Source organism: Meleagris gallopavo, chromosome Z, assembly GCF_905368555.1.
Source record: "Meleagris gallopavo chromosome Z, MGAL_WU_HG_1.1, whole genome shotgun sequence".
NCBI lineage: Eukaryota > Metazoa > Chordata > Aves > Galliformes > Phasianidae > Meleagris > Meleagris gallopavo.
In genome coordinates, this window is record NC_139435.1 from 49,077,267 (window position 1) to 49,101,663 (window position 24,397).

General features: G+C 37.0%; 1 protein-coding gene across 1 annotated transcript in view; it reads left to right on the forward strand.

Annotated features, from left to right (window-relative positions):
* The window catches only part of ADGRV1 (adhesion G protein-coupled receptor V1), a 250,291-nt gene that overhangs the window by 189,704 nt on the left and 36,190 nt on the right, over positions 1-24,397 (forward strand). The window contains exons 88-89 of the mRNA XM_085214084.1: positions 10,752-10,909; positions 20,313-20,434. Of these exons, the coding sequence (XP_085070210.1) occupies positions 10,752-10,909; positions 20,313-20,434 (280 nt within the window). The remainder of the gene's footprint in view (positions 1-10,751; positions 10,910-20,312; positions 20,435-24,397) is intronic.

The window sequence follows — 24,397 nt, forward strand, 5'->3', positions numbered from 1 at the left end:
GCTTTGGGGAACATTTATTGTTCATCTGGGATATGCCTGCCTTGACCCATAAGCAGATAGCATTCAAAAGCAGAACATTCTCCTACTAATGTACAAGGAATAGCATGTCCTCTGTACTAATTTTCCCAGAGAACATCCTCTATTCTTTTTCTGAATTTCAGATATTTTCAGATGTCTTTACACTCTCAGTCAACTGCTTTCCTGAAATTATAGAGTGAGAACCTAACTTCAGTTAGGTTCCCCTAACTTCAGTTCTCGCTACCCATCCTTAGGTAATTAGGTTAAATTGAGCCAAGAACATCACATTTTGATGTCAAAATGTAGTAGTTGTCCTTCTTACATTATGAACCAAGACCAGATCTTAGTATGGGGTGACATGTGAGATAACTGATGGAACGTCATGGCCATGGATTTATGATGAACTTGTATAACACAGTGAAAGGGATTTTCAAATGTGCAAAGATGAACAAGGCTGTAAAATGATCTCATAGCTGCAACAAAAATGGTATTTGGGGGAAGGCAGCTCAGTACTTGCACAGGGGCTGCTGCTCCATGTCTTTAAGGGATGTCCCAGCATTGAGAACCTGTGCAAGTAGCTCTGCCTGTGTCTGCTGTCCTACTGGACAAAGGTGGGTACAGTGCTGCAATACAAATTTAGATTTTCAGACTATTTATGAGGAAGCCAACTGGTACTTCCTCCTGAGCTGTAACACCACGAGTTTCCGTTCTGCACCATGTCCTGCACAGGCTGTACTGAGAGCTGCATGTCTGTTTACAAAGCAGGAAAAAAATCTCCCTGAAAACCTCAAACAAACAGAGCTCTACATATTGCAGAAGTCTCTTTTAATTGCAGAATAAATTGATCTAGAACTCAAGGGCTGGAGTTTCTCAGGCTGCTCTTTTAGTAAGTGAGAAGTGAGAGAAAAGTTGTTCTTTGTTTTTTTTTAATCAATAATCAGGAAACATTTGTGGTTCACTCACAATAAAGAACGTTTGTTTGCCTATCAGTACAGAACTGACATGAACTCATGGTAGAAGCTCAATAAGCATTGTTTAAGATAAAAAGAGAGTCAAAATTTTATAACTGCTGATGCTGAATGTTGTTAAATTTCTAAATTCTTTTACCTGGCATTTTCTTAGCTTTCTTAAATTGCTTACTTCACTGTTAGAAAGTCCACTTACTTTTAGCAAATTTACTTTTTAAACTACAGAAGTGTTTGTTTTGTTTTGTTTTTTTCAGAACTAGAAGCAACAGGAACTGACATTTAAATAGCTCCAGATAGATATCGTGCAGAGAGAAGTGTAATATTTGCAATTGTTATGTCTGTCATCTGAAACTTCACACATCCTGTGCATGTAACAGATTGTTCTCTGGGGCTTGAATCTACCAACATTATGGAACTCTGCAAAATGTAACCTCAGCAGACTGCCAGCTTTTTTAAGACTTCTGATCATGTCTGTCATTGTCAGGAACCCTCTGATTTATGTAAGACAGTGTAAAGTGCTTGGGTTTAGGACCTGATCAATGGCAATATTGTTTTAGAGAAAGAAATAGGAAAATATTTCTAATGAGAGGATGTACACATTTAAATATAACTTAAGAAATTGAATGTCTAATTAGAAATGTCTAGCGTGAAATTAATGCATATCTAAGAATGTTTCTAATAAATCCAGAATTGAAATTATTTTGTAATAGTAAATTAAGTTGCACCGCAACTTAAAACTCAGTTTATAGTTTGTCACAGTCCATGTAATTTGGCCAACATGGGTTAATCATACAGTTTGTTTGCAGGTCATTAAAAAAAGTGGCAGGAATTTTCCAAAGAATGCGGGAGAGCTGGTCAACCACAGGCTGTAAAGCTAGTGTCAGCAGGATGTGGGCTCTGCCAGGCATCTTTGAAAGTTCCAGCCAACACCCTTTGACTCATTTATAAACCACTGCTTTCACCTTAGTGTAAGGACATTTGTATAAGGAGCTCCCTTATACAAATATAAGCAGATAGCTCTCCCTGGTTATTTTGAGCTACTCTCTTGTTGCAGAGCAAACAAAAAAATCTATTTCCCATGAGCAGAGTCATGTTAAAGAAACCCTTACATATTGGAGAGTCATCAAAATACGAAAGCCATGCTGCATTTCAGTTGGCCTCCACTGCTTGAATAACCTGCCAACTGTAATTTAGAATACCTTGAGGCTGCTGTAATTTATGCTGACCAGTGTGAAATTGCTCTTCCCCTCTCAGTCCTCAGTCAGTCTAGTTCGAGGGAAGGTCCTTGCTAAGTATGCTCACATGAAGATTTCCAAAGCACTGAATCATGGAGAAGGGATATTTTCCTGAGTCATGATGCAACTCTGTTTGCTTTCCAGTGTTTTGATTTACTCCAACCACGTGACTTCTTTTAAAACATGTTGTGTGTTCAAGGTTTATCTGAATAATGAGCTGTTTGCAATGCAGAGTGGATCTGACCATTAATGCTCACCTTCAGTACAGCTGCCATGACCTTTTAAGACTTATTTTTATGAAGGCGTCTGCAGCCAGGTATGACAGTGGTGGAAGTCAGATGTTTGTTTTTAATCTAATCATGCTTTTTCACTCTTTGATTTATAGCTTTCAGAAAAACAATGTAATTATCATTATTATCATAATTATTATCATCATCATTAGGTACTTTTATAAGAATGGAAGATGATGCCTCTTTTTAATGCATTGTTAGGCAGCTGCAATACATTATTTGATTGTGACTTTTTTCTTTTATAGTGGGCAAAGTTCAGTGTTTCATATGGAGATGCTCAAACACCACTAAGTTTCAGAACCAGCATAGACATAATTGTTACTATGTAAAAAATATTGCTTAATATGTAAAAAATTAGGATAATGGAAGAGATACATAATACTATTGTTTGGATGCAGTTTTATTACTTACGTAACACCTGAAGCCCATGACTGCTTTCTATAGTCTTAGGAAAAAAGTGTAATACTTGAGATTGTCCCATGCCTGTTGTATTGTGATATTGTGATGACCCTGTCCCACAGGACATCCTGGTCATCAAAATGGAAAAAAATGGATTTGATGGATGGACCACTCACTGGATAAGGAATGGACTGGATGTCCACACTCAGAGAGTTGTGGTAAACAACTCAGTGTCCAAGTGGAGACTGATGACCCTGTAGTGTTACTCAGGGAACAGTGTTAGGAACACTGTTATTTAACATTGGCAACATAGGCAACATGGACAGTGGGACTGAGTGCATCCTCAACAACTTTGCAGATTACACCAAGCTGAGTGGTTGTTGACATGTTAGAGAGAAGGGATACTATCCAGAGGGACTTGGACAGGTTTGTGAGATGTGTCCATGCCAGCCTCATGAAGTTCAACAGGACCAAGTGCAAGGTCCTGCCTCTGGGTTTGGGCAATCACAAGCACAAATACAGGTTGGGTGGAGAATGGCTTGAGAGCAGCCCTGAGGAGAAGTATTTGGGGATGTTCATTGATGAAAGACTAAACCTGAGCCAGCAATGTGTACTTGCAGCCCAGAAGGCCAACTGTATCCTTGATTACATAAAGAAAAGCATGACCAGCAGGTCAAGGGATGTGATTCTGCCCTTCTACTATGCTATCATGAGATAACACCTGGAGTCCAGTTTTGGGGCCTCCAACAGAAAACAAACATGGAGCTGTTGGAGTGGGTCCAGAGCAGGGCCAGGAAGATGATCAGAGCTGAAGTGCCTCCTCTATGAGGACAGGCTGAGAGAGTAGGGGCTCTTCAGACTAGAGAAGGCTCGAAGGCAACCTGATAGTGGCCGTACAGTACCTGAAAGGGGTCTACAGGAAAGCTGGGGAGGGACTTTTTATAAGGGCATGTAATGACAGGACAAGGGGAAATGGTTTTAAACTGGAATAGGGTAGATTTAGACTAGATATTAGGAAGAAATTCTTTACTGTGAGGGGTGTTGAGACACTGGAACTGGTTGCCCAGAGAGGTTGTGGATGCCCCTCCCTAGAAGCATTCAAGGCCAGATTGGATAGGGTTTTGAGCAACCTTGTCTACAGGGAGGTGTCCCTGTCTATAGGAGGGGGGTTGGAACTACCTGATCTTAAAGGTCCTATCCAACCCAAACCGTTCTATGATTCTATGATTCCATGACTCTGTGATTGTGATGTGCTTTATATTTTGCAATATATAATATAAAAATGTGTTTTGATGTGTTGTTTTAAAATTCTCTTGTTTGTGTGTTCTGCATACCTTTCAAGAAAGGCTGTAAAACCTAGCAGGGTGCAAGACATTAGCAAACAAACTAGTTTTTGGTTTGCATTTTTCTGAGTTCTAGATAGTAAAGTAAGCACTGAATTTTTAGACTGCAGCTACGCTTTTTTTTTTTTTCCCTTGAGTTTCTGAAGGATTACTTTTTCCATTAAATTTTATTATGCAGTTTGTATTGTATGATATTTAGGTGATTATGCCTAGACACAAGCTTTCTTATGATCACAGACATTGACAGGCAAGAACCAAGAAAATGCTAAGTACGAGGCAAAACATCAAATCGGATAGGCTTGACTTCATAAACTGACTGTAAAATGTTTAGCAAACGTTCATAAGAATACAGAGACTCATCTACATTACACCTCAGAGGCTTGATTGAAAAAGAATGGTTCAAGCACAGACCTAAATACTATCTAACATCTTTCATTGTAATGCGTTTGTTTTAAGTATTCTTTTGTGTTTTTCCCTGAATTTCTGGGAATAAAATGCCTGGCTAGTTTGTGTCTGGATCCTCTTTTAATATCAGAAAATGAGAAGTGTGGGACCTTATCATTGTGGAATATCCCTAAAAACAGCTAATCCCTTCTCCAGTAATGCCTATGACAGGTTTCAGACACTTTTATCTTTAAATTCTCTTAAAAAAAAAAAAAAAAAAGTGTGCATAGAGCCAGAAAGCTATTCAGAGCCAGAGTACTATTCACAAGCAGTGTTGCGGAGCTGTGAGAGATGAGAAGCTATTTACAAACATCTCATTCCCAACAGATGTTTGTTCAACCTCTTTTAGACAGTCTTCAGTCAGAAACACTGGACAGTATTCCCCCCTCCACAGTTCTTGTTTAGGAAGCTTTTACTCACGTTTAGATCTGGGTGTAATTTAAGGCCCTCAGCATGTATTTTGCAGCAAGGAAAATGTGTTAGAACATGGAGAAGGTGTTTTTCTTTTGCAATTTGTCTGCATGAATATTGCCCATACCTTTGCCTAATTGTACATTGCCTATACATGCCATGTTTCTTTACAAAGAAATAGAACAAATCTAAGCGATTTGTTTCTGTCTTTGCTTATGTGTTTATAAGGCTTCTTGTAGCCTTTGCTGCTCTCCTGTGAACTGCCTTCTTCCTTTTTACAACACTGACTAGATCTAAATGATTACTTCTTAAGTGTTGCAACATATGCTGCTGTTCATACATCAACACATGATATCTACATTCTTTTCAACAGCATGACTCATGTTCTGTTTAATGTGATGCACAGTAATTACCAGATTATTTTCTGCAGAATTAAGAACTAGCCATCGAATGGGGTAGGAATACAGTAGGTTTTCCAAATTTACTTTATGTTGCCTTACATTGTGTAATTCAAATACTGTCAAAAGTGTCAAAGTTTATAAACTACATCTGTAAACTCACGAAAGATTGAAATCAGTTGTATTTGATGTATTCTCATTCCAGAAAAGTATCTTGAGTTTTCCATTTGATTCTCATCAGTTTAATATTCTTTGTGTCTCATACTAGTTCAATTTCATCTTCTCGAGAAGCTTATGTTGGTTAGATCATTTTGTCTTATCTGACGTTTGCAACAACGTTAGTACTTGTCCAGTCATCTCAAATTTCCCTATTTCAAGATATATTGAAAACAAATGTCAACAGGCTAGCTGTGTTTTCAGGTCAGTTTTTCAGAATTCTTGGATGAAACATATCAGTAAGTCATGACTTTAAAATGTCTTTCAAATATTGTTCAACATCTTCCTTAGTTATTAATGGACTGGAAAATATTACATTTACCTCATAAAATATGAGTCTGGAATAAGGAGTTTCCATTCAGATTTACCACAACACAAAGCTAAGAAAGAAGTCTATTGAATTTCAGTTATAATTCAGAATGTTATTGACATCTGAGGTCTGTTCTGGAAAAGTAACATGGTATTCAGTAGGGACGTGTAGAAAGAGTTGTGTCTTGCCAAGTCTAATTTTCTATGCAGAAATAGGACGGGGAATAACGGGCTGTTAACCAGTTCTGTGTAAAGAGATCTTATGCATATTGTGGACAATAAACTCAGTGTATGTCAACATCACTATGCTGTGGCAAAATGGAAGTATGGTATTGGCCTATATGTAAAGCAACTTACTCTTAAGGACATATAAAGCTCTTCTGCTTTAGCCATCTACTGAAATGAAATGCTGTCAAAGGTTTAGGGCCCTGCAATTGAAGAAATGTGAGTAAAGCTGAGTAGTCAATGAGATTGACAGCAGTTTTAAGTGTAAAATACTCTGAGACAGTGAACAGAAATGTAAAATCTGAAAGAGAACAAGTTGCTTTTTGAGGAAGCCTGAATACAGATTATAATCCAATTTGTCTATTTTCACTTTTTAGCACTGTTTTATCCATTGCATAAAGAATTTCCTGAGTGAGCATGACTAAATGTCTCAAGCTCTGACTTTTGTTAGTTGTTTTTTTTCGGTATACAGACATCTTTTGTTACACAGAGCTGACGAAATACAAATGAGTGCTAATTCATTGTCTGACCTTTGTTTTTTACCTTCCTGATGTAACATGATCAATATGAGCAAACTCACACAGTGCAACAACTCCATGTTCTGGAGTGAAGCTTCCCCAGAATTCCACTGTTCCTAAAGGAAGGCAGGAGTGTAAGTGCGGTCGATCTTCACACCTGGGATTAAATAACAATGATAGAAAAATAAAAATAAATAATGTATTTTTAAAATCAATAATAACAATAATACTCTAGGTCTAGATCCGGAGAGAAACTCATACAACAAATAAAAGTCAAATAGATAGGTACGTGTTGACAAAAGTAGAAGAGAGCACTAGGTGAAACTGTTTTTACAGACTTAACTTTCCATAATTTAAAGCTGCCTTTGAAGGAAGATGTCCTTGGAATTCAAGCATTCCAGAAGAAGAATGAAACTATCTTCAGTGCATTGAAGAATTTGAAAAAATTCTTGCTTAGAAAGGAACAAAATATGTCAGAACTTGTATTCACTATCTTCCTAATTTTTTTGAAAGAAGTCCTTAATTCCTTAGCAATTTTCATATTTTGCTTAAAAATTGTTCCAGTATACATCATGTTTGTTTTTTTTTTCTTTTTTTATACTAAAACTATTCAGAGAATTAAAGGATGGTCTCTCATATCTTACGTACTGGAATCCTTTTCCTTGTATTAGGGAATGTTGTGGATTAAGACATCATAGAAGAGTTTACAAAAGTTCTCAAAGGCTCAAGTAGCATACTTCACCCCCTTGAGAAGAAAGCAAATGTATGCATTCATTTTATTGATTTAAAATAAATTAAAAAGAAAAAAAAAGAAAAAAAAGAAAATCAAGGAAACACCCTGATTCTTGCTATCCAACCAAGGTTATCTTAATAAATAGAATGACTAAAATATGTATAACTATTTGAGATGTTGTCTTTTCTAAAAAGAAGATTAGTTTCTTTGTCCCCTTATTAAAAAGTTCCATCTTAGTTTTTATGTACATTTATGGTAAGAGAGAAAAAATATATATATTAAAAGTATTTCTTATCATTCTGGTCCTGATAAAAATACATAGAGTGAATGTCTTATTGCTTTGTATTGAAGGAAAGAGAAAACCTAATTTGATACTCAGTGTTTTGTTTTGCTGGTTTTGTTTTTGTTTTCTGTTTGATCATTGCACCAAAAGAAATCTAAAATAAGATTTGTAGATTTGTGTATTTTCTTGTCCATGTAACCTTTCAGGTTTTTTTAGAGCAAGTGCCTAGGTTTATGCTACTTTTGTTATCTGAGCGTAAAGGAATGTTCGCAGAAACATTTCAAGACACTTTCAGATAGTTATTTAACAGTATGTATGATCTCTGAAATACAAAAGTGTATCAAGTTGAAAAAGATAAGATTTCTGACTGTAAATGTGGTTTTAGATAATATATTTCTGTTAAGATTTTTGGCTTAGTCTAATCCCTAATAGTAGTATAGATTGTGGTATTAGGCCTTCACGTCTTTATTTTATTTGGGTTTATTCAAAGATACATTTGTTACTCTCATATTTAAGAAATATTAAAATTAGAGAGATTAAATAAACCAACAGTGAAGCCAGCAGGCCAGTGGAGGTGACTCTACTACCCTTCTCAGTACTGTTGAGGCCACACCTGGAGTCTTGTGTCCAGTTCTGGGTCCCTTGGTCTGAGAGAGACCTAGTCATACAGACCAATACAGGGCCTGGAGCACCTTCCCTGTGAGGAGAGGCTGAGAGAGCTGGGATTGCTCAGCATGGAGATGGGAAGCCTCAGTGGAATCTCATCCATGACCATAAATTCCTGAATGGAGGATGGGGGAACGACAGAGCAAAGCTTTGTTCAGTGGTGCCCAGTGCCAGGAGTGGAGATAGTGGGCACAACCTGGGCAGTTCAGAGAAGCTAACTTCCCTGTTGCTTACTTATTTGCTCATTGATGTTATCAGGCAGTATTTCAGCCTGTTGTCTCACTATGCCTGTGCCTTCTGAAGAAGAGTCAAATTATATAGGATTCTGCTGGAAGTTATTTTGTGATTCAGGGAATATGCCAGACGTGCTCTGGGAGTGACAAAGAACTAAATCCCAGGGACTTGCAGGACTTTCTGAGCAGATTACTGATAGCATGCTCACCTGACCAAAGGGATAATGTGTGCTAGTGAAACAAATACCCAGGCTCTTCCTAGATGTGCATTACACCAGCACTGGAGAAGAACTTATTTAGTTGAGCTGACCTGAAAAACAGAAGGGCTGGGTAAGTTACACCCTTTTAATAGGGAGAGCATACTGACTAGACGTACTGACTCCTGAGCTGTCCCTTGGGCTGCTCAGTTTTGCGTCATCTCCAGGGTAGGTCAGTGGCACTAAAGCACATACTTACCTCAAGGGAGTTCTCAGCAAACCCTGATCAGTCATACAGTGGAGATCTCTCTTTAACTATCATCTCCATATCTTCAAGCTATAGTCTTATATTGTAATTTGACTTTTTTTTTTTTTTTGTAATAAATCATGTTCCTAGCACATCTTTATAAATAATTGTAACTATAATAAATGGAAAGAATAAGGAGAGAAAGAACAATTTTTTTTAAAGTGGGAAGAAGGAAGCATTTGGCTTCATTGTGCAAATGACATATAATTTCCAGCAACTTGAGAAGAATCTTGCCTTTAAGGCTTGTTCATTTATTTTAAAAATACATCTCTCATAATTTAATTTATGGTTTTAAGAACTAAGAAAATTGCAAAATGACCTTTTAGACCTTGGTGACTAAGAATGATCACATTAATGAAGAAAGCTTGCATAGAGTTGGTTAAAATATAATTTGTTCTATTGCAACATTTTAAATCCCTCAAATATTGTCAGGCTAAAATATAACATGCATACTTCTAAGGTACAAATGTTATATTCCTTAATGTATGATAAGGAATAAATCCAGCAGAAAAGTGCATCTTTTTGAGATTACTGCAGGAATAGAGTGAAAGGAAGTATGGGATAGATGAATGGACGATGAGATGGACTGAGAACTAGCTGACTGACAGAGCTCAGAGGGTTGTCATCAGTGGCACAGACTCGACTTGGATGCCTGTATTTGGTGGTGTTCCCCAGGACTCATTGCTGATCCCGATCTTGTTCAACGTCTTCATCGGTGACCTCTCAGAACGTTTGTTGATAATACAAAGTTGGGAGAAGTGGCTGATGCGCCGGAAGGCTGTGCTACCATTCAGTGAGAGCTGGACAGGCTGAAAGTTGGGCAAAGAGGAACACAATGATGTTCAACAGGGGCAAGTGCAGAGTCCTACAGCTGGAGAGGAATAACCACATGTATCAGTACAGGTTAGGAGATGAACTGATGGAAGGGAGTTCTGTGGAGAAGAACCTGAGTGTTCTGATGGACAACAGACATTGTGTGAAGTTCTAGGCTCCCCACTTCAAGAAAGACAGGGAACTACTGGCTGTAGTCCAGCAGAAGGATACAAAGATATAGAGGAGCCTGGAACAACTCCACTTTAAGGAAAGACATAGAGATCTGGGACTGTTCAGTCTGTAGAAAACTGATACCTAAGGAGTAGGTATCAAGAGAATGGGGCCAGGCTCTTTTCAGTAGTGCCCAAAAATAGAGCAAAGAGCAACAGGCACAAACTGGAATGCAGGAAGTTCCATCTGAACATGAAAAAAACTTTACTGTGAGGGTGATAGAGGGCTGTGAGAAAAAAACTTTACTGTGAGGGTGAAACAGGCTGCCCAGAGAGGATGTGAAGTCTCCTTCTCTGGAGATACTCAAAAGCCACCTGGTCACTTTTCTGAGTAACCTACTGTAGGGAACCTGCTTTAGCAGGCAGTTGGATTACATGATCTCCTTCCAATCCCTATGATTCTGTGATTCATTTCTTTGATTCTTTGATTCTGTGATCTGTGTTTTGTAAAGTGTATTCTTATTTACTAATGGCTTGTGTTTATAAAGAGCATTTTTTCCCATTTTTTTTGTCAGGTGCTTCATTCCAAATGCATATGCTGCTCTCTTCACTGCTGCACTGGTGCCGTTAATGTGTTTGGTAGTGGTTTTCGTGGTGTTCATTCATGCCTACCAAGTGACCCCACAATGGAAAGCTTACGACGATATTTTCAGAGGAAGAACGAATGCTGCAGGTAGGCTACATCAACTATGCCTGAGCAAACAAGTCAGACTTTCAGCATGGTGCTGAAAGTTCTCTCCAGTCCAAAAAGACCCACCAGAAGCCACTGCTCAATAAATACCAAAACACTTCTATAAGATTATTCATGCTAGTGGTCCCTTTTAAGTCTGTGGATATACTTTCATGATGAAAGTTATGCAAGTGCTGAGCTGTCTTACCAAAATGAGAAAAAAGATGTGTGAAGACTATACAAGAAATTAGTACCACTCATTATGTCTAGTCTGGTAATGAAAATAGACCTAAGTAAGCATGCAGTCCTGCATGGTTGTGGCTGATGCCAAATAATATATTTGTAAGGAGAGAAGAGGCTGGGTGAGGAGTAGCATCGTTTTCTGGGCTGTGCAACAATGGTCAAGATACTGAGAAGTGTTGGCCCTTGCTTTACAATATGTCCTGCAGCTGTGCGGGCGTGTGGGCTGCATGTTGGAGTACTTGGAGTTAACATTACTGTTTTGAAATTTCTTAATGCTTCACATAACTGAAATGTGCTTGAAAGAACAGATCTGTCTCATGCAAAACAGGATGTATTGGTCTGTTTGCTCGGCTGCAACAATTGCAAATACAATTACATTCCCAAAATAAATTTGCAGCAGTTTATACCAATTCTGAATAATACGATACTCTGTGGAAAGCTTAGAATATTTCTTTTGTTTTCACACAGTTCTTGAAAAAATAAATCTGTTTTATAAACAACGACAAATATGTAGATTTTAGTAGAAATGTGTCTATTTTCTTAGTGACTAAAGGAAGACAGATTTTACAATCTTTCAAAGAGTCTGGAATCATTTTTCCTAGTTTGTTAGACGAATATCATCTGAACTTAAAAGGGACAGTGTATTATTAAAAAATTCCATTCAGCAGTCCAGTGCTTGTAACTGTTTGGATTTATAGAGTAGCTGTCTTTTCAAATTTGCAGTTGTAATTATAGTATGAAGCAAGGAGTTGTTTTTGAACATTTGTGTTTTAGAGATCTATTCATTTTATGAGAAAACGAAAATGAATTTATTCATTTATTATTCAGACATTTCTTCAAAATTGATTTCTATTTTAGTGACCAAGTGTCAGTTTTATTAAGAGCTATATATGAGTTTGTATAAGGTCTGCTTATAAATATGATACTCAAGACTTTACTTGCACTTTATGCTTTTATTTCTTTCTGATATAAAAGGGACTGCCTGGAGCAATCAAAAGGTGGCTGTTTATTCAGTGTTGAATAATAAGGTCTATTTATTTATAAATAACTAGGGTTTTTTAGTATCTCTAAGGATGAAGATTCCATATCCATATGCTGAAAGGTAATTTTTGTCTCAGGGCAATTAAGTCAAATTGAAAAACCACACTGTATTCTGAAACAGTAACATTACCATAAGCAAAGACTTGTAAGTGTAGATTCTTTAGATGACTGCGTAAACTGCTGGAAAAACCTCCTATGTAAAACTATGTAAAGCTAACCTGAAATTCCAAATTTGTGATCTCTGCTTGAGGAAGGTTATTGCTAACTCTAATAGAAAATTAATAAGAATAGGAACAGTGAAATGTATCCTCATATGCAGTCTATACTGTTATCTTCAAATAAAATGGGATATAGATAACTAAGTTAAAAATTTACATATATTATTACTCTCTTTTCTCCTGTTGTTGGAAGACTCTCATGCTTACCTGACAAAGAAGTTCCATCTTGTCTCCTCCAGCTATCAGAATAAGTTCTATCTGCTATCATAAAGTATATTCATGAACATAGGCAGCACTATGCTTTGTTGTTTTGTTCTGTCTGTAGGAGGGGAGTGTTTGTTATCCATTCATAGATTAATTACAACTTCTTAGTTGTACCTTCTTTTCTGCCATGTGTGTGTTCTTCCTAGTGCTCCGAGTTTATCTGCGGTAGTCTTGAGCAGAGTCACATCTCTTCCACTGTATTCTGGTAGATTTCAGGCTTTAAAGATAATAACACAGCATAAGAACAGTTAGGTCAGCATAATTCTGCTCTCAGTAATCATTGCCGTCTCCTTTGCCAATGGTCTGTGATCTTCCCATCAGCTTATCAAAGTTTTTTCATGTGCATAGAATAGCTCTGTAAAAGCTTATGATTTTAAATAATGTTGTAGTGAAGAATAAAAAGGAATTAATATCACTTGCTAGCTTCTATTTTGAGGAATATGCAGTGTGCATACTTTTCACTGCCCTGTCTGGTGCACTAGATAAGTGAGTTTGCTCTCTCTGTTTTTTTACCACTGCAGCATCACTCTAATACTAGCTGTGTTGTTTTACACTGTGGTTGATACAACTTGCTCAGGGCAGGGAGTTTTTCTTTTCCAATAGAGGGCTAGAAGAAAGGGCAATGGAAGAGTCAAGAATTAATTATCTTTTAAAGCAAGCAACATTTCTTCCTTAAAAAAAAAGAGTGCTGGAAAATAGTGTGAAATCTAATTTACAGAGGATGTCATCCTGACCTCAGTGTCCTCTTTCAAAGATATGCATTAGGCTTGCTGGAAAAGAGGCTCCAGTTTGAACTAAATCAGCCTGTCAGTCTTTCAGCAAACATGTTCTATTGACTGATTATTCTTCTATATATAGAAACCAACTTCTCAAAAGTTAGCCTTGACAGCAGCCAAGTAAGGAGCATGCATTGGATAAACAACCTCTGGGTGAACTAATATTTGAGTTTGCAGCAAGAAAGACTGTTTTTGAAAGAATTCAGGTGGTCTGAAAGCAGGATAGCTGTATTTGGCTGCAATAACAGGAGGTTGGAATAGGGCTATATATATGGGGGATTGTTTTTTCTTGACAGTCCTAATATGCAAGTACAAAAATTGGAAACAAAAAAAGATAGCAGTCCAGTATTTATTGTTTTCCTTTCCAATTGTTTGTTAACTTTTCATAATTTTGCAAAGATTTGAAAATATAAGGAAAAAAAAATTAGTTGAAAAATCACCTGTTTTTTGTTTTTTTTTTTTTTCTAATAATACCATCATTAATGGATGACCTCAATTTCTGGAACATCATAACTTAATTTTCATGCCCCAGGCATAAATACTGCAGTAGACTGTTCTTGATTCAGGCATCATGATTGTAAATGTGCCAGAAGAAATCTAAAGATTAAAACCTTTTGTTGCCAAAATAGAACTTTATGAAGAATACCTTAAATATTTAGCTTTAAAACTATAACTACCTTTTCATGTCTTCCCTACTATAAATTTCCTTAGTATATTTCTCCTCCCAGCAGTACTCAGTTCCTGGCCATAACACATCATTCTGGATTAACCCATCTATATCTACTACCACGTGATCCTCTCAAGAAACAAGCCATCCAAAATACAAGTGCAGGACATTCCAACCATGCTTCTGCACTCAGGAAATTTTGCTGAGGACTAGGATTTTGATTCTAAGTGAGAATATATATCTAAGCCTGTTGTTACATGTATTCTTTATCCTGTAAGCCTGCACACTACAATCTTTATCTTGAATTTTAAGATACACATCATCTATCTGAAAGAAGCAAAGGAATGGTGAGTGCCAAGAGTGCTTTCATCCAGAGATGACAATATGCATCTAGGAATCAAGAGCCAGGTGTTGGCCACCTCAGTATTCATAGTATTCATCAAAGTTTTATTTTGGATAATATTTTAGTTTTTGTATTGCTCAGGGGGCTTTTCTTTTTTGTAATTAGGAGAAAAACAAATTTTTGCCTCTGAGGCTTTTAGAAATATAGCTAGAGACAAAATACACAAGCATAATTACAAGCTGAAATCAAGAACAAAGATCTGAATAAGATAACTTAAAGTAATCACCTGCCCTCATGCAATTTAATTTGTGTTTTTACTGTACTTCACATGCTCAAATTAGCTTTCTTCCTTTAAAGAATTCTGCAGAAACAAGTTAATTTGCATGATTTATGCCTATACAGTTGTGAACTTGGCACTCATTTAGCATCTTGCATACTACTTTTTATTGTATTAAGATGAGTAGGTACATTTTCTTCTTTGATTTGCCATGGTATTTGCCATGTTCTCTACACAGCAGCATAAGCTGTAATAAAATAAAATAAGGCCTGGTCTTTCATTTGATTATATATTTAAGATTCGTGAGAAAGTTTGTCAAAAACCTGAAATTAAATGTGAGTGTTGAAGAAGTCTGTATTTTATGCTTTTTAATAGTGACATAGTCTCTTTTCTTCGTGTGATAAGTGCTTCTCTTCTTTAATTTCAGAATAAAAAACAAAAAAACAAAAAAATAACAGATTTAAAAAAAAAAAAAATTAGCAGGTTTGCTGCTTCGTATTTTTGCAAATTATCTCCAAGCAATTTTTTCCAGTTGGATTTCATGGACATTTATTGCCAGCTTTCTAGTCTGCAGTTTCGAATTTTGTTAAAGTCTGCACATCCTTAACATTTACAATCTGGAATCAGAGGTTTTGTGTTGGGTTGCTGATTGCGTGGTTGTGGTGGTGTTGGAATTTTCTCCTTTGAACTCTATGAGGAAATCTTGTTAAATTCTTTATTTTGACCACAAAATCCTGTTACCAAGCTCCTTGTCAAAAAGCAGCAGCTGTCAAAAGCAATCAAAAAAGGAGCCAGCAGGACTTGGAAAACTGTCATTCAAACTTAGTTTCAGAAAAAGACTTTTGTGGCATTTTTGTAGTTATGATCCCTGACTTGTTAAGCAATAATCTGTAAATGTTTTACTGAGATTAGGTCTCCCACGAAACAGTGACAGTCTGAGTAGTTACACATTCTTCCCAGTCATCTAGGAATAACTTTAGGTAAGATTATCCAGGTTTTGTAGCAGGTCTGCATGTCTAGCCAAGAACAATTAAAAACAATTAAAGTTGCATTATCATCTTAAAAACTTGAGGAGAATAAATATAGTAAATATTTATAGGTAAACTCAAAAGATCATTAAAGCTGTATTATTTTTGATTCTTTTATTGACCTTTCTATTTTTAGGAAAAAAAAAGCACTTCACGCAATAGACACACTGTGAGACAACACAGTGGTAAAAATACATTTTGATATGTTAGGAATGTGCAGTATATTCTTTATTTTTTATTTTTAAATCATTTAGGTGATTGCAAGCACTTATTCAGCTTTATACTTCAGTTTTAATATTTTCTAATATTTCCAGGCTTATTAATTTCTACTTCATTTAACACTTTTCACTGTTGAGACTCATTCCTGGGAATTGCTGTCTCTAATAGGTAATAAAAGAAAGAAGAAAACCTTCAGATATTCTACCCAGATATTCTACAAACTGGTTTTGTAATGAAAAAGACCAAGTATGTAGCATTAAGGAGTGGTTTTCAACTGCGCAGGCAGAAGAAACAGAAAATTGACAATTTCAGGATCTGAAGATTGTTTTCTATTGAATTGTCTTTTCTAGGAAGATAATAGCATATTATCCCCTAAAATATATGATCTAGGCCAAACTAGCAGGTTCATTCTGCTTCATGGGTACCAAACACTAAAACTTCATCAAAACCTACCTACCTTACCTGGGTGTGATCTTCTGAAAGGACTAATTGTGATATCCTGCAGACAGCTGTAATTCTGGCAATCTATAAAAGCAATTTGTTTTTCTAGTTCAGTTACTTTTCCTAGTAGAGCTAGAGGTTTGCTCCATGGCAATTTGGTCATCTTAGTTTCATAGGTCTTGTTTAACCCTGCCTTCATTAGGGGTTTGGAAATTCATTATCTTTAAGGTCCTTTCCAGTCTAATCTGTTCTATGATTTTATGATTCTATGTTGTTCTTACTCTGATGCCTCCGTTCAAGCAAGTAGTTCGTTTATTCAGCTGTTATGTTTTCTCTCTGCCCAAGTGCAAGTTTTCTTAACTGTAAAGCATGGGATTGACAAGAAGACTTTTTTAAAGAACCACTTCCTCTGTACAACGGGCAGCTGGCTGAATGTGCAAGAGGATTTCCCCTGCCGCTACCCTCTAAAATGGGTAGTGGCAGGCACCATCAGCTTAGCCTATCACAATTGACGTGTACTCCGCAGGAATAGCTGTGTTTCATGGTTACGTCAAATTAAAATACATTTACGAATCCATGCCCAAGAGCAGAACAGATGAGTTGGTGAAGTAGAAGTGCCCTGAAGATTGCTAAATATAAAGGAATCAACTTTGTCTGGTTCTGGAAGAGTCTGAGTTGTAAACAGGAGAAATGCTGGGACAGTATTGTATTTGGGCAGCTTTTTTGGCCTTTCCTGGAAGCAAAGCTCAATAAATTTTCTCCCCCAGTACAACTCCTTCCAGGTTCTCATTAAGGAATTCATATGTTTCCATTTCAGTACTTTTCCTGGTTCATGAATTTTGTAATCCAAACATGTCCTGAGAATATTGCAGCCTTTCTTTCAAATTCTCAGCAGCATCTCTTTAATATAAATTGCTGGAACAAAAATCTAGAGTGTTTAAGGACTCCCCGACTGTAGTAAAATTATAGTTTTACTGCCCATAAAAAAGGATTACAGTGTCGGACATCCCATACAACAGCAGGCATTGCAGAAACAAATCAGGTTTATAGATAAGTTAATAATAAACAAAATATTTTCTCAGTTGGGAAGAAGTTAGAGACCATGGGCAAGGCGAGCTATTTGGTAAATAAAGTGTAATTTTGCCTGGACAAATACCAGCCTGGACTGCGCTAAGTCTGCATACACTTTGCTGCTGCAGCTAGGGCTGCATGAGCTGCATTTATCTCTGTGGAATCATCAACTCTGCCACTGTCTCTTAAACCTCTAGTTAAGAAAAAGGGAAGAGATGTTTCAGGAGTTATGAACTGTCAGAATGGTGATATGTGCATACATTATGTCTTTATGGATAGATAGATTGATACAGATATAGAAGTATTCAAGGAGTAGGTGGACTGACTGTTGCTTAAACAAAACCTTTCATCAGTTCAAGTACCAAAAAATTTATGTTAATCATGTAAAAAAGAACTATCATAATTTAAATATATATAATGCCCAACAAAACTGCTTGACAGTGCCTCACCTACATAACACTGATAAGGAGTTGGCTGTCCAACTGCAGTTTTTTATCTTCTGAGATTTATTCAAGTACTGTATGCGTGACTAGTGCACTTGAATTCAGAGTACAGTTCTTGTAAGAGAAGTTACTTCTGTCCAGAAATAGACTTGTTTGTTTGAGAGGAGTTGTCAGTTTCCTCTCCGTGTGAAGGAAAGCGCAGATAACTAGACTGTTTTGGATCATTCCAAGCCTTCTTATTGGCATCCTCCTCTTTTATGCAATCCTATTTTAATAAACTTCAGGTGAATTGTTAATGATTTTCTGATAAATTTTCTGATATAGTGCTAATTACTGAAGATTTTTTTTTAATAAGAATACAACAAATTGTCTTATAAGAATGTGGGTGAAGGGAATTCAAGCAGCTGAGACTTTAACTACTGGCAAAGTCCACCTCTGAGTTAATCCCTTATAATATTGATAATGAAGCAATTGCTCTTGACAAAAGCATAATATTCAATATACCCACATTCAGCATGTGCCAAAAGACAGATATCATTAGACCATTTTTATTATTTAACACATATATAGTAACTGATTCATTTGCACTTAGTAGCATTTCTTACATTAACCTTTATCTGAGTTACTCTTGAAGGTGTGTTTCTTAGAGATCTTGCTAGATTTAGTGAGCTTAATTCTCTTTTTACCTGAGGTAGTTCTGCTCTGCTGAGATGGCAGTGAATTTATCAGAGCTATCCCTCACACACATTTGAAGATAATAAAGTCAGGTCATTTTACATCAAAAGTGTTTGATGTGATCTAGACAGTTTATTGATCGTCTCCTTCAGCTTTATGTCTAATGATCTAGAGCTGTTAGGTCATGATTAATATTGTGGTAACCTTCCTTATGTGATGTTTGTGTAGTAAAAGCAGCAATCAAGCTGTTACTTCTTGCATGCTCTGCTGCCCACAGTTTGTCCTCCTGCAACTTCCTTTCTCTTCCCAGCTCTCCACCTGAGTTGAACTATATTGCAGTGCCATGCAATACCCAAGTCATTACTTCAACTTTCTGAGAAAGTTCTCTGCATTATTAACTTTGACCTTTGCACGGTGCTTAGAGTATGCGATCATTAGCAATCATTAATTGCCAGTCCATTCCATCATTTGTGCTTTCTAAAGAGCTAAATTTTATTAAATTATGTTGGTATTTAACAGAATGATTATATTTTTCCCTTAATATCTGTTCATAAGTAAATCAAGGAGTTTCTCTATGGATAATTACTGAGTTTACCTTCAGAAAGATAAATCTAAAAAACTCAGCATTTTATGTAAATTTATTCATTTTCTATTTTGCTTTATTAGGTTATTTCTGTAACCGGACATATTTTGAGATTGTCAGGTCCTTGCCAATTTTTATGAAATTTGTTAAGTACATGCCTGGTAAATACTTAGATTCATTGTGTATGCAGTGTAGGATAAAAAGGAATCCTAGTGCTTGATTTCTTAATATGCCACCTGTTGCTTTAGAGAACTTTACATTTTTAATTATTGTGAAAGAATTGTGCTGCTAGCTACGTATATTAGTAGCTACTACAGAAAATTGTTAAATGTCTGTTGAGGCCAGGAGGCATTTTTCCTTTCCCCCTATGGACTTTAAGGAGGGTGTAATGTGAGTTTCTCAAACAATGCCTCCCCAAAACTCTACACTAGTGCACTGTGGCTGGGTGGCATTGAGAGGGGCAATGCTTCGCACAGCACTTCTGCACCTCTCAGCTTGTAGACCAGGCAAACATGGACTTTGTTGTGGACACTGTCAGAATTGAGGCCTGGGTGTCAGGAGCAGGACAGGCTGGGGCTGAGAGTTAAACATCCTGCTGCTTTCCTCTTGCTTCATGCAAGAGCCTTCATGACAGCGCTCTTGAAATCTTTCACACTGTGAATACAGAGAGGGATGTGAAGTGCTGCCACACATATCGGCTTTAGGCCAGATTTGCATGTTTGTTTGTGAATGTGAATGCAGTTAAATCAGTGCAAATTCTGTCTTTGGCAGACTCCTCAATGGAGCAGAGATATTCTCTTGACATTTTATAAGGCCAGGTGCATACTCATATTTGACTTGCAGGAAAAGCAACTGCAAATCAGAATACACTGAAAAGCCAGAGAGCCTTTGCTGTTTTCTGTGTGAACAGTGCTAACGTTTGTTCCCCTTTCCCCTCAATTCCTGAAAAGCCATTTCCTCCACGAGTCCCCAGAGTTTGCCAGAAGCTCTGCTGTGCATCCTGTGGGCTCATCCCACCCTCCAGGCTTTGCCCCTAGCTCGGGACATGGCTGTCCATTGCCTGCAATTAAAAAGTGCTTCTTCACATCAACTGAAAGCCTCTGATTCTGCTTTCCAGAAATCCCTCTGGTGCTGTACCTCTTTGCTTTGATTTCCATCACCTGGCTGTGGGGAGGACTGCACATGGCTTACCGGCACCTCTGGATGTTGGTCTTCTTCATCATCTTCAATAGCCTGCAGGTAAGAGCGGCCACTGCTTCCTTCTGTTCTGCAGACATCTGGTGTTTGGGCTGAGCAAAATGCAGAAATAGTGGTTTGCGTGTGCCACATTATAAGTGCTAATGGTGATATGTGTCTGTTTCTGAAATTCACATATAGAAGGCATGTTAATGCAAGAGATGCACTGTCTTGAAACAACTGTGACAGTTGTATGCATTTAATTTCATAGTTTATAAACTGAGAAAGAAAATTGCTTCCTTACTTATGTAATGTTACTGAGATAACTATAGCAGTAAGACTGAAGCTTCTGCAGCCTTCATAAAGAAACACATTTTTTCAATTTTCATTGTCTGTTAATTCTATTTTTTTTTTTAAAAGCAAACACACAAACACAAAGCTTTACTGTAATAGTGAATTTTTTGTCTTGAGGTGAGTCTTGAGGACTGGCTTTTCTCCTTCAGCATGGACTAATTAGAGATATTTTTCTTGAAAAAAAATCAAATGTAGACTAGATATTATGATTACTTCCTCCTAAAAATAAAAACAGTTATTTAAACAGAGAAAAAAAAACTATAGTTTATTCTCCTTGTAATACATTTAATTGTTCAATACAAATTGTCATTTATTTATTCTGCGTATATTGGCATATATAGAGTACAAATTCATTATGATTTTTTTCATTTCTATGAAGTTACATGAGTAGATCTTTTTCAGTAATTGTCTGTAAAGTTGCATTTTAGGAAGCTTTTTGCAGTGCAATGGTAAATAACAGCTCTTCAGATTTGGCCACAGTGCCCTTGCTTGTCTCCTCCCTTTCTTTTTCCCCTGCAAAATCTGAGAGCATAAGTGAAGCCCCACAGAATTTGCAATAGCATAAATATGACTGTGTTTTATCCAAGTAATGGCGCAGAGCCATGGAATTATTATTTTAATGAATGCTGCAAGTTTCAAGATTCTTATACCTGTAGTAGCAGCAAGAAGTGAAAGGGGTGCTGAAAACCAGTTGTGTAAAATGCAAGTCCCACAAGGTTTGGCAGAAATTTATTGTAGTAGTGGTCCAGTATGATAGCAGATGACATGAGAAACGGACACTGAAACATGCCTAGAATTAATGTGTAAGTCAGGACTGACAATAGAGAAGTGCATGTTAGGATTTTATCCAAATCCAGATAAAACTGAGATGGCATATTTGCTTTTCTCAATCTTTATGAAGTTTTTCAGTTGTTAAATTTGATGTCTTTATGTTGTTTGGTTTCAAATCATGTACTTTGAAGTTTTTGACCTGTAGAAATATCTTATTTTTACTCTTATTGGCTAGTTCTTGTTGTTTTTGACTGATCTCTTACCTGTGTTGCTGGTCCATGCAAAAGGTATTCGCAGTAATTGCCTCATAGATATAATATATAGATATTCAGAGTTGTGTGCTTCTTCTTAAAGCTAATTTTTATGGATTTTAGAATGTCAGAAATACTTGCATGCATAATTTCATGCAACTGAGAAAACAGGAATTTCTATAGATGTTATTGTGTCATTTGACACAATGGATTACATAATTTGTACTGCCATGACCAGTATTTTTCTGTCCACTGCACCCAGCGACAGCACAAACACATGGCATTTCTCAGAGATATTTCCCCTGTTGCATCTCAGCTCTCAGTTGTGTATGTCCAGCAGCTTTGTTTGAAATCATTCTAAGGAAATGAAAAATTAAAACACCAAATATTAGAGGTTTTTACCCTCTGGCTCACTGGTTCTATGCATGGGGCACAGCCTCAGCTTTGTAGCTGTAGCAGTGCCTGTGCTAGCATTGCCTTTCTGTTGGCAATGTTTCCTTCACTCTCCCCCTAAGCAAGAAACTTGTATTTTCTAAGCAGATGTGAACAGTGTTCAGGAGAGAGTTTGCTGACCATGTGGTCACTTGTGGTCTCTTCTGTATCTGACTGACATTTGGCTTCTTAGCCTGATAGAAGGTAGAATCTGGAAATGTCTGTAGGTGGAAGCTGGTCTGCAGGATGTGATACAGCATCCCCACAGCGGACATATTTCTATCAAATTACATCAATACTTATCAATGTATCAAAAGGAGAAATATGTTACTTTTTTTTTCATTTCCTAGTGCTGGACAATCTGCAAAAACTCAAAGATGAAATACTGTTTCTTCTATTGAAAAGACATGCAAAAATTTAAAATGTCTTCTCTCTTCCTGGCTAATATTTTAAATGTTAGATATAGGACATCTACCTTTCATTAATAGACATTATAAACTACTTTCTAATATATAAATTTATCAAATGTTTAAAGGGAGAAGGTACCTATTCAGCATTGGGTACATTAAACACTTTTCCCTAAGAGGAAAGACAACATGAAATGGTTTACAAGGAGCAGAGACCTGTTCCCCTGTTGTTCAAGAGTTACAGACCCACAAACAGAGGCACAGCCCATTAAATGTGTTTGTTATCCAGATGGATTCAGCTCAGGAGACTGCAAAAGCACTGTGTGTTATCCAATTCACTTGTTTAGCCACATGACAAACATTTCCAAGGACATGTACTTGACAGAAAAATCTTCTCCTAAGGACAAATTGTTTCTGAGCACTTCCTGTGAGAAATGATTTCCATTGGAGAGGAGCTTACAGTACATGCTATTCATGTGCATGAAGAGGGAGGACAGTCTTTTCCCTGTAACTTCAGGAATTAGCATGCGAAGTGCTGCTTGGGAGAACAGTAGCTGATTTACATGGTCTCTGAGTAAACCTTCACCCAGAAAATCAGGATGGCTATATCTCCTTTGTTCACGGAGGCCAAAACGAAAGTTTAAAAGGTATTAAAGAACTTACCCTTCTGTTGTGCTAAAAGTAGGAAATCTCAAAATAATTTTAGAAAGTATAAAAGGAGTGAAAAACTGTGCTTAAGGTATCTGATGCTTGTTCCTCAGTGGCACATTCCTGATTATCCCATCTGTGCACCACCTGTGTCACTGAAGTATATTCTGTGCTCTCTTGTGAAAGGGTGATGCTCCTGACCCTTTCAGTGCAGAACGAGAGGAATATTTACCTCTTTCTTAATGGGTTTATTCATAAGCTGTTTGTTGGTGTCTGGAGGGAAGGAACAAGCTGCTTTCTTATGTGTATCTCTCTTAAGGTTAGGATTTCACAAGCCATTTTGCATATGCTACACTAGTAGCATAGATCACTGTGTTTTTCATGAGATTTGTGGGGTGTTTCTGGTTTGAATAGCTGAGGTCATCAGTGGCATATTTACTGTTCAATCAAAGCTGATCCAAAGTTCAGGGAGGAGAGTGGATCTCTTTCCCTCGTTCACGGAGAGGTTGGGGTTAGGCTGTAGCTGAGGCTGCTCAGCTGAATTCATTTATCTTCACCCTTTTTCATTATAGTCTTGATTACTCTTTGGCTGTACTGCCAACAACCTGCATGTACCCCTCAAGGCTCTATCTTACAATTTAGAATATATGCACACTGCAAACTGGAAAGCATTAGGTACATCCGAGCGACCCCTGATCTAGTTTTCTGTACCTTGTTCTAGTCCCCACCACATGTCAACAGAATCAAAAGTCTATTTTTCATCAATTTTAAATCAAGTGAAGAGTAAACCAAGACTACGAGGAAACCCATCGCTAACCACAGAACTCAAAAAGATCCAGCTGTTATGGCTGACACAGAAATGAATAAAGTCTCTTCCCATTTTGTGTTTGGGCACACCAGGATGATTCATAACCACATTAACTAAAAGGATTACATATAAAATAAGTGTTCCCAAGACACCCTGGAAAAATCTGGAATTAGCAGTTGTTTTTCCAAACTGGACAGAACAGTTGACTTGACTAGAAGAACAAATTTTAGAAGTCAGCTAATTGGCAATAAGTAACAATATGAGAAGAAGATTCAGAATTTCATATATGAATTTTTAAAAAACTCATAGTACATTCAACAAGGAAGATCACAGAATCACAGAATTACCAAGGTTG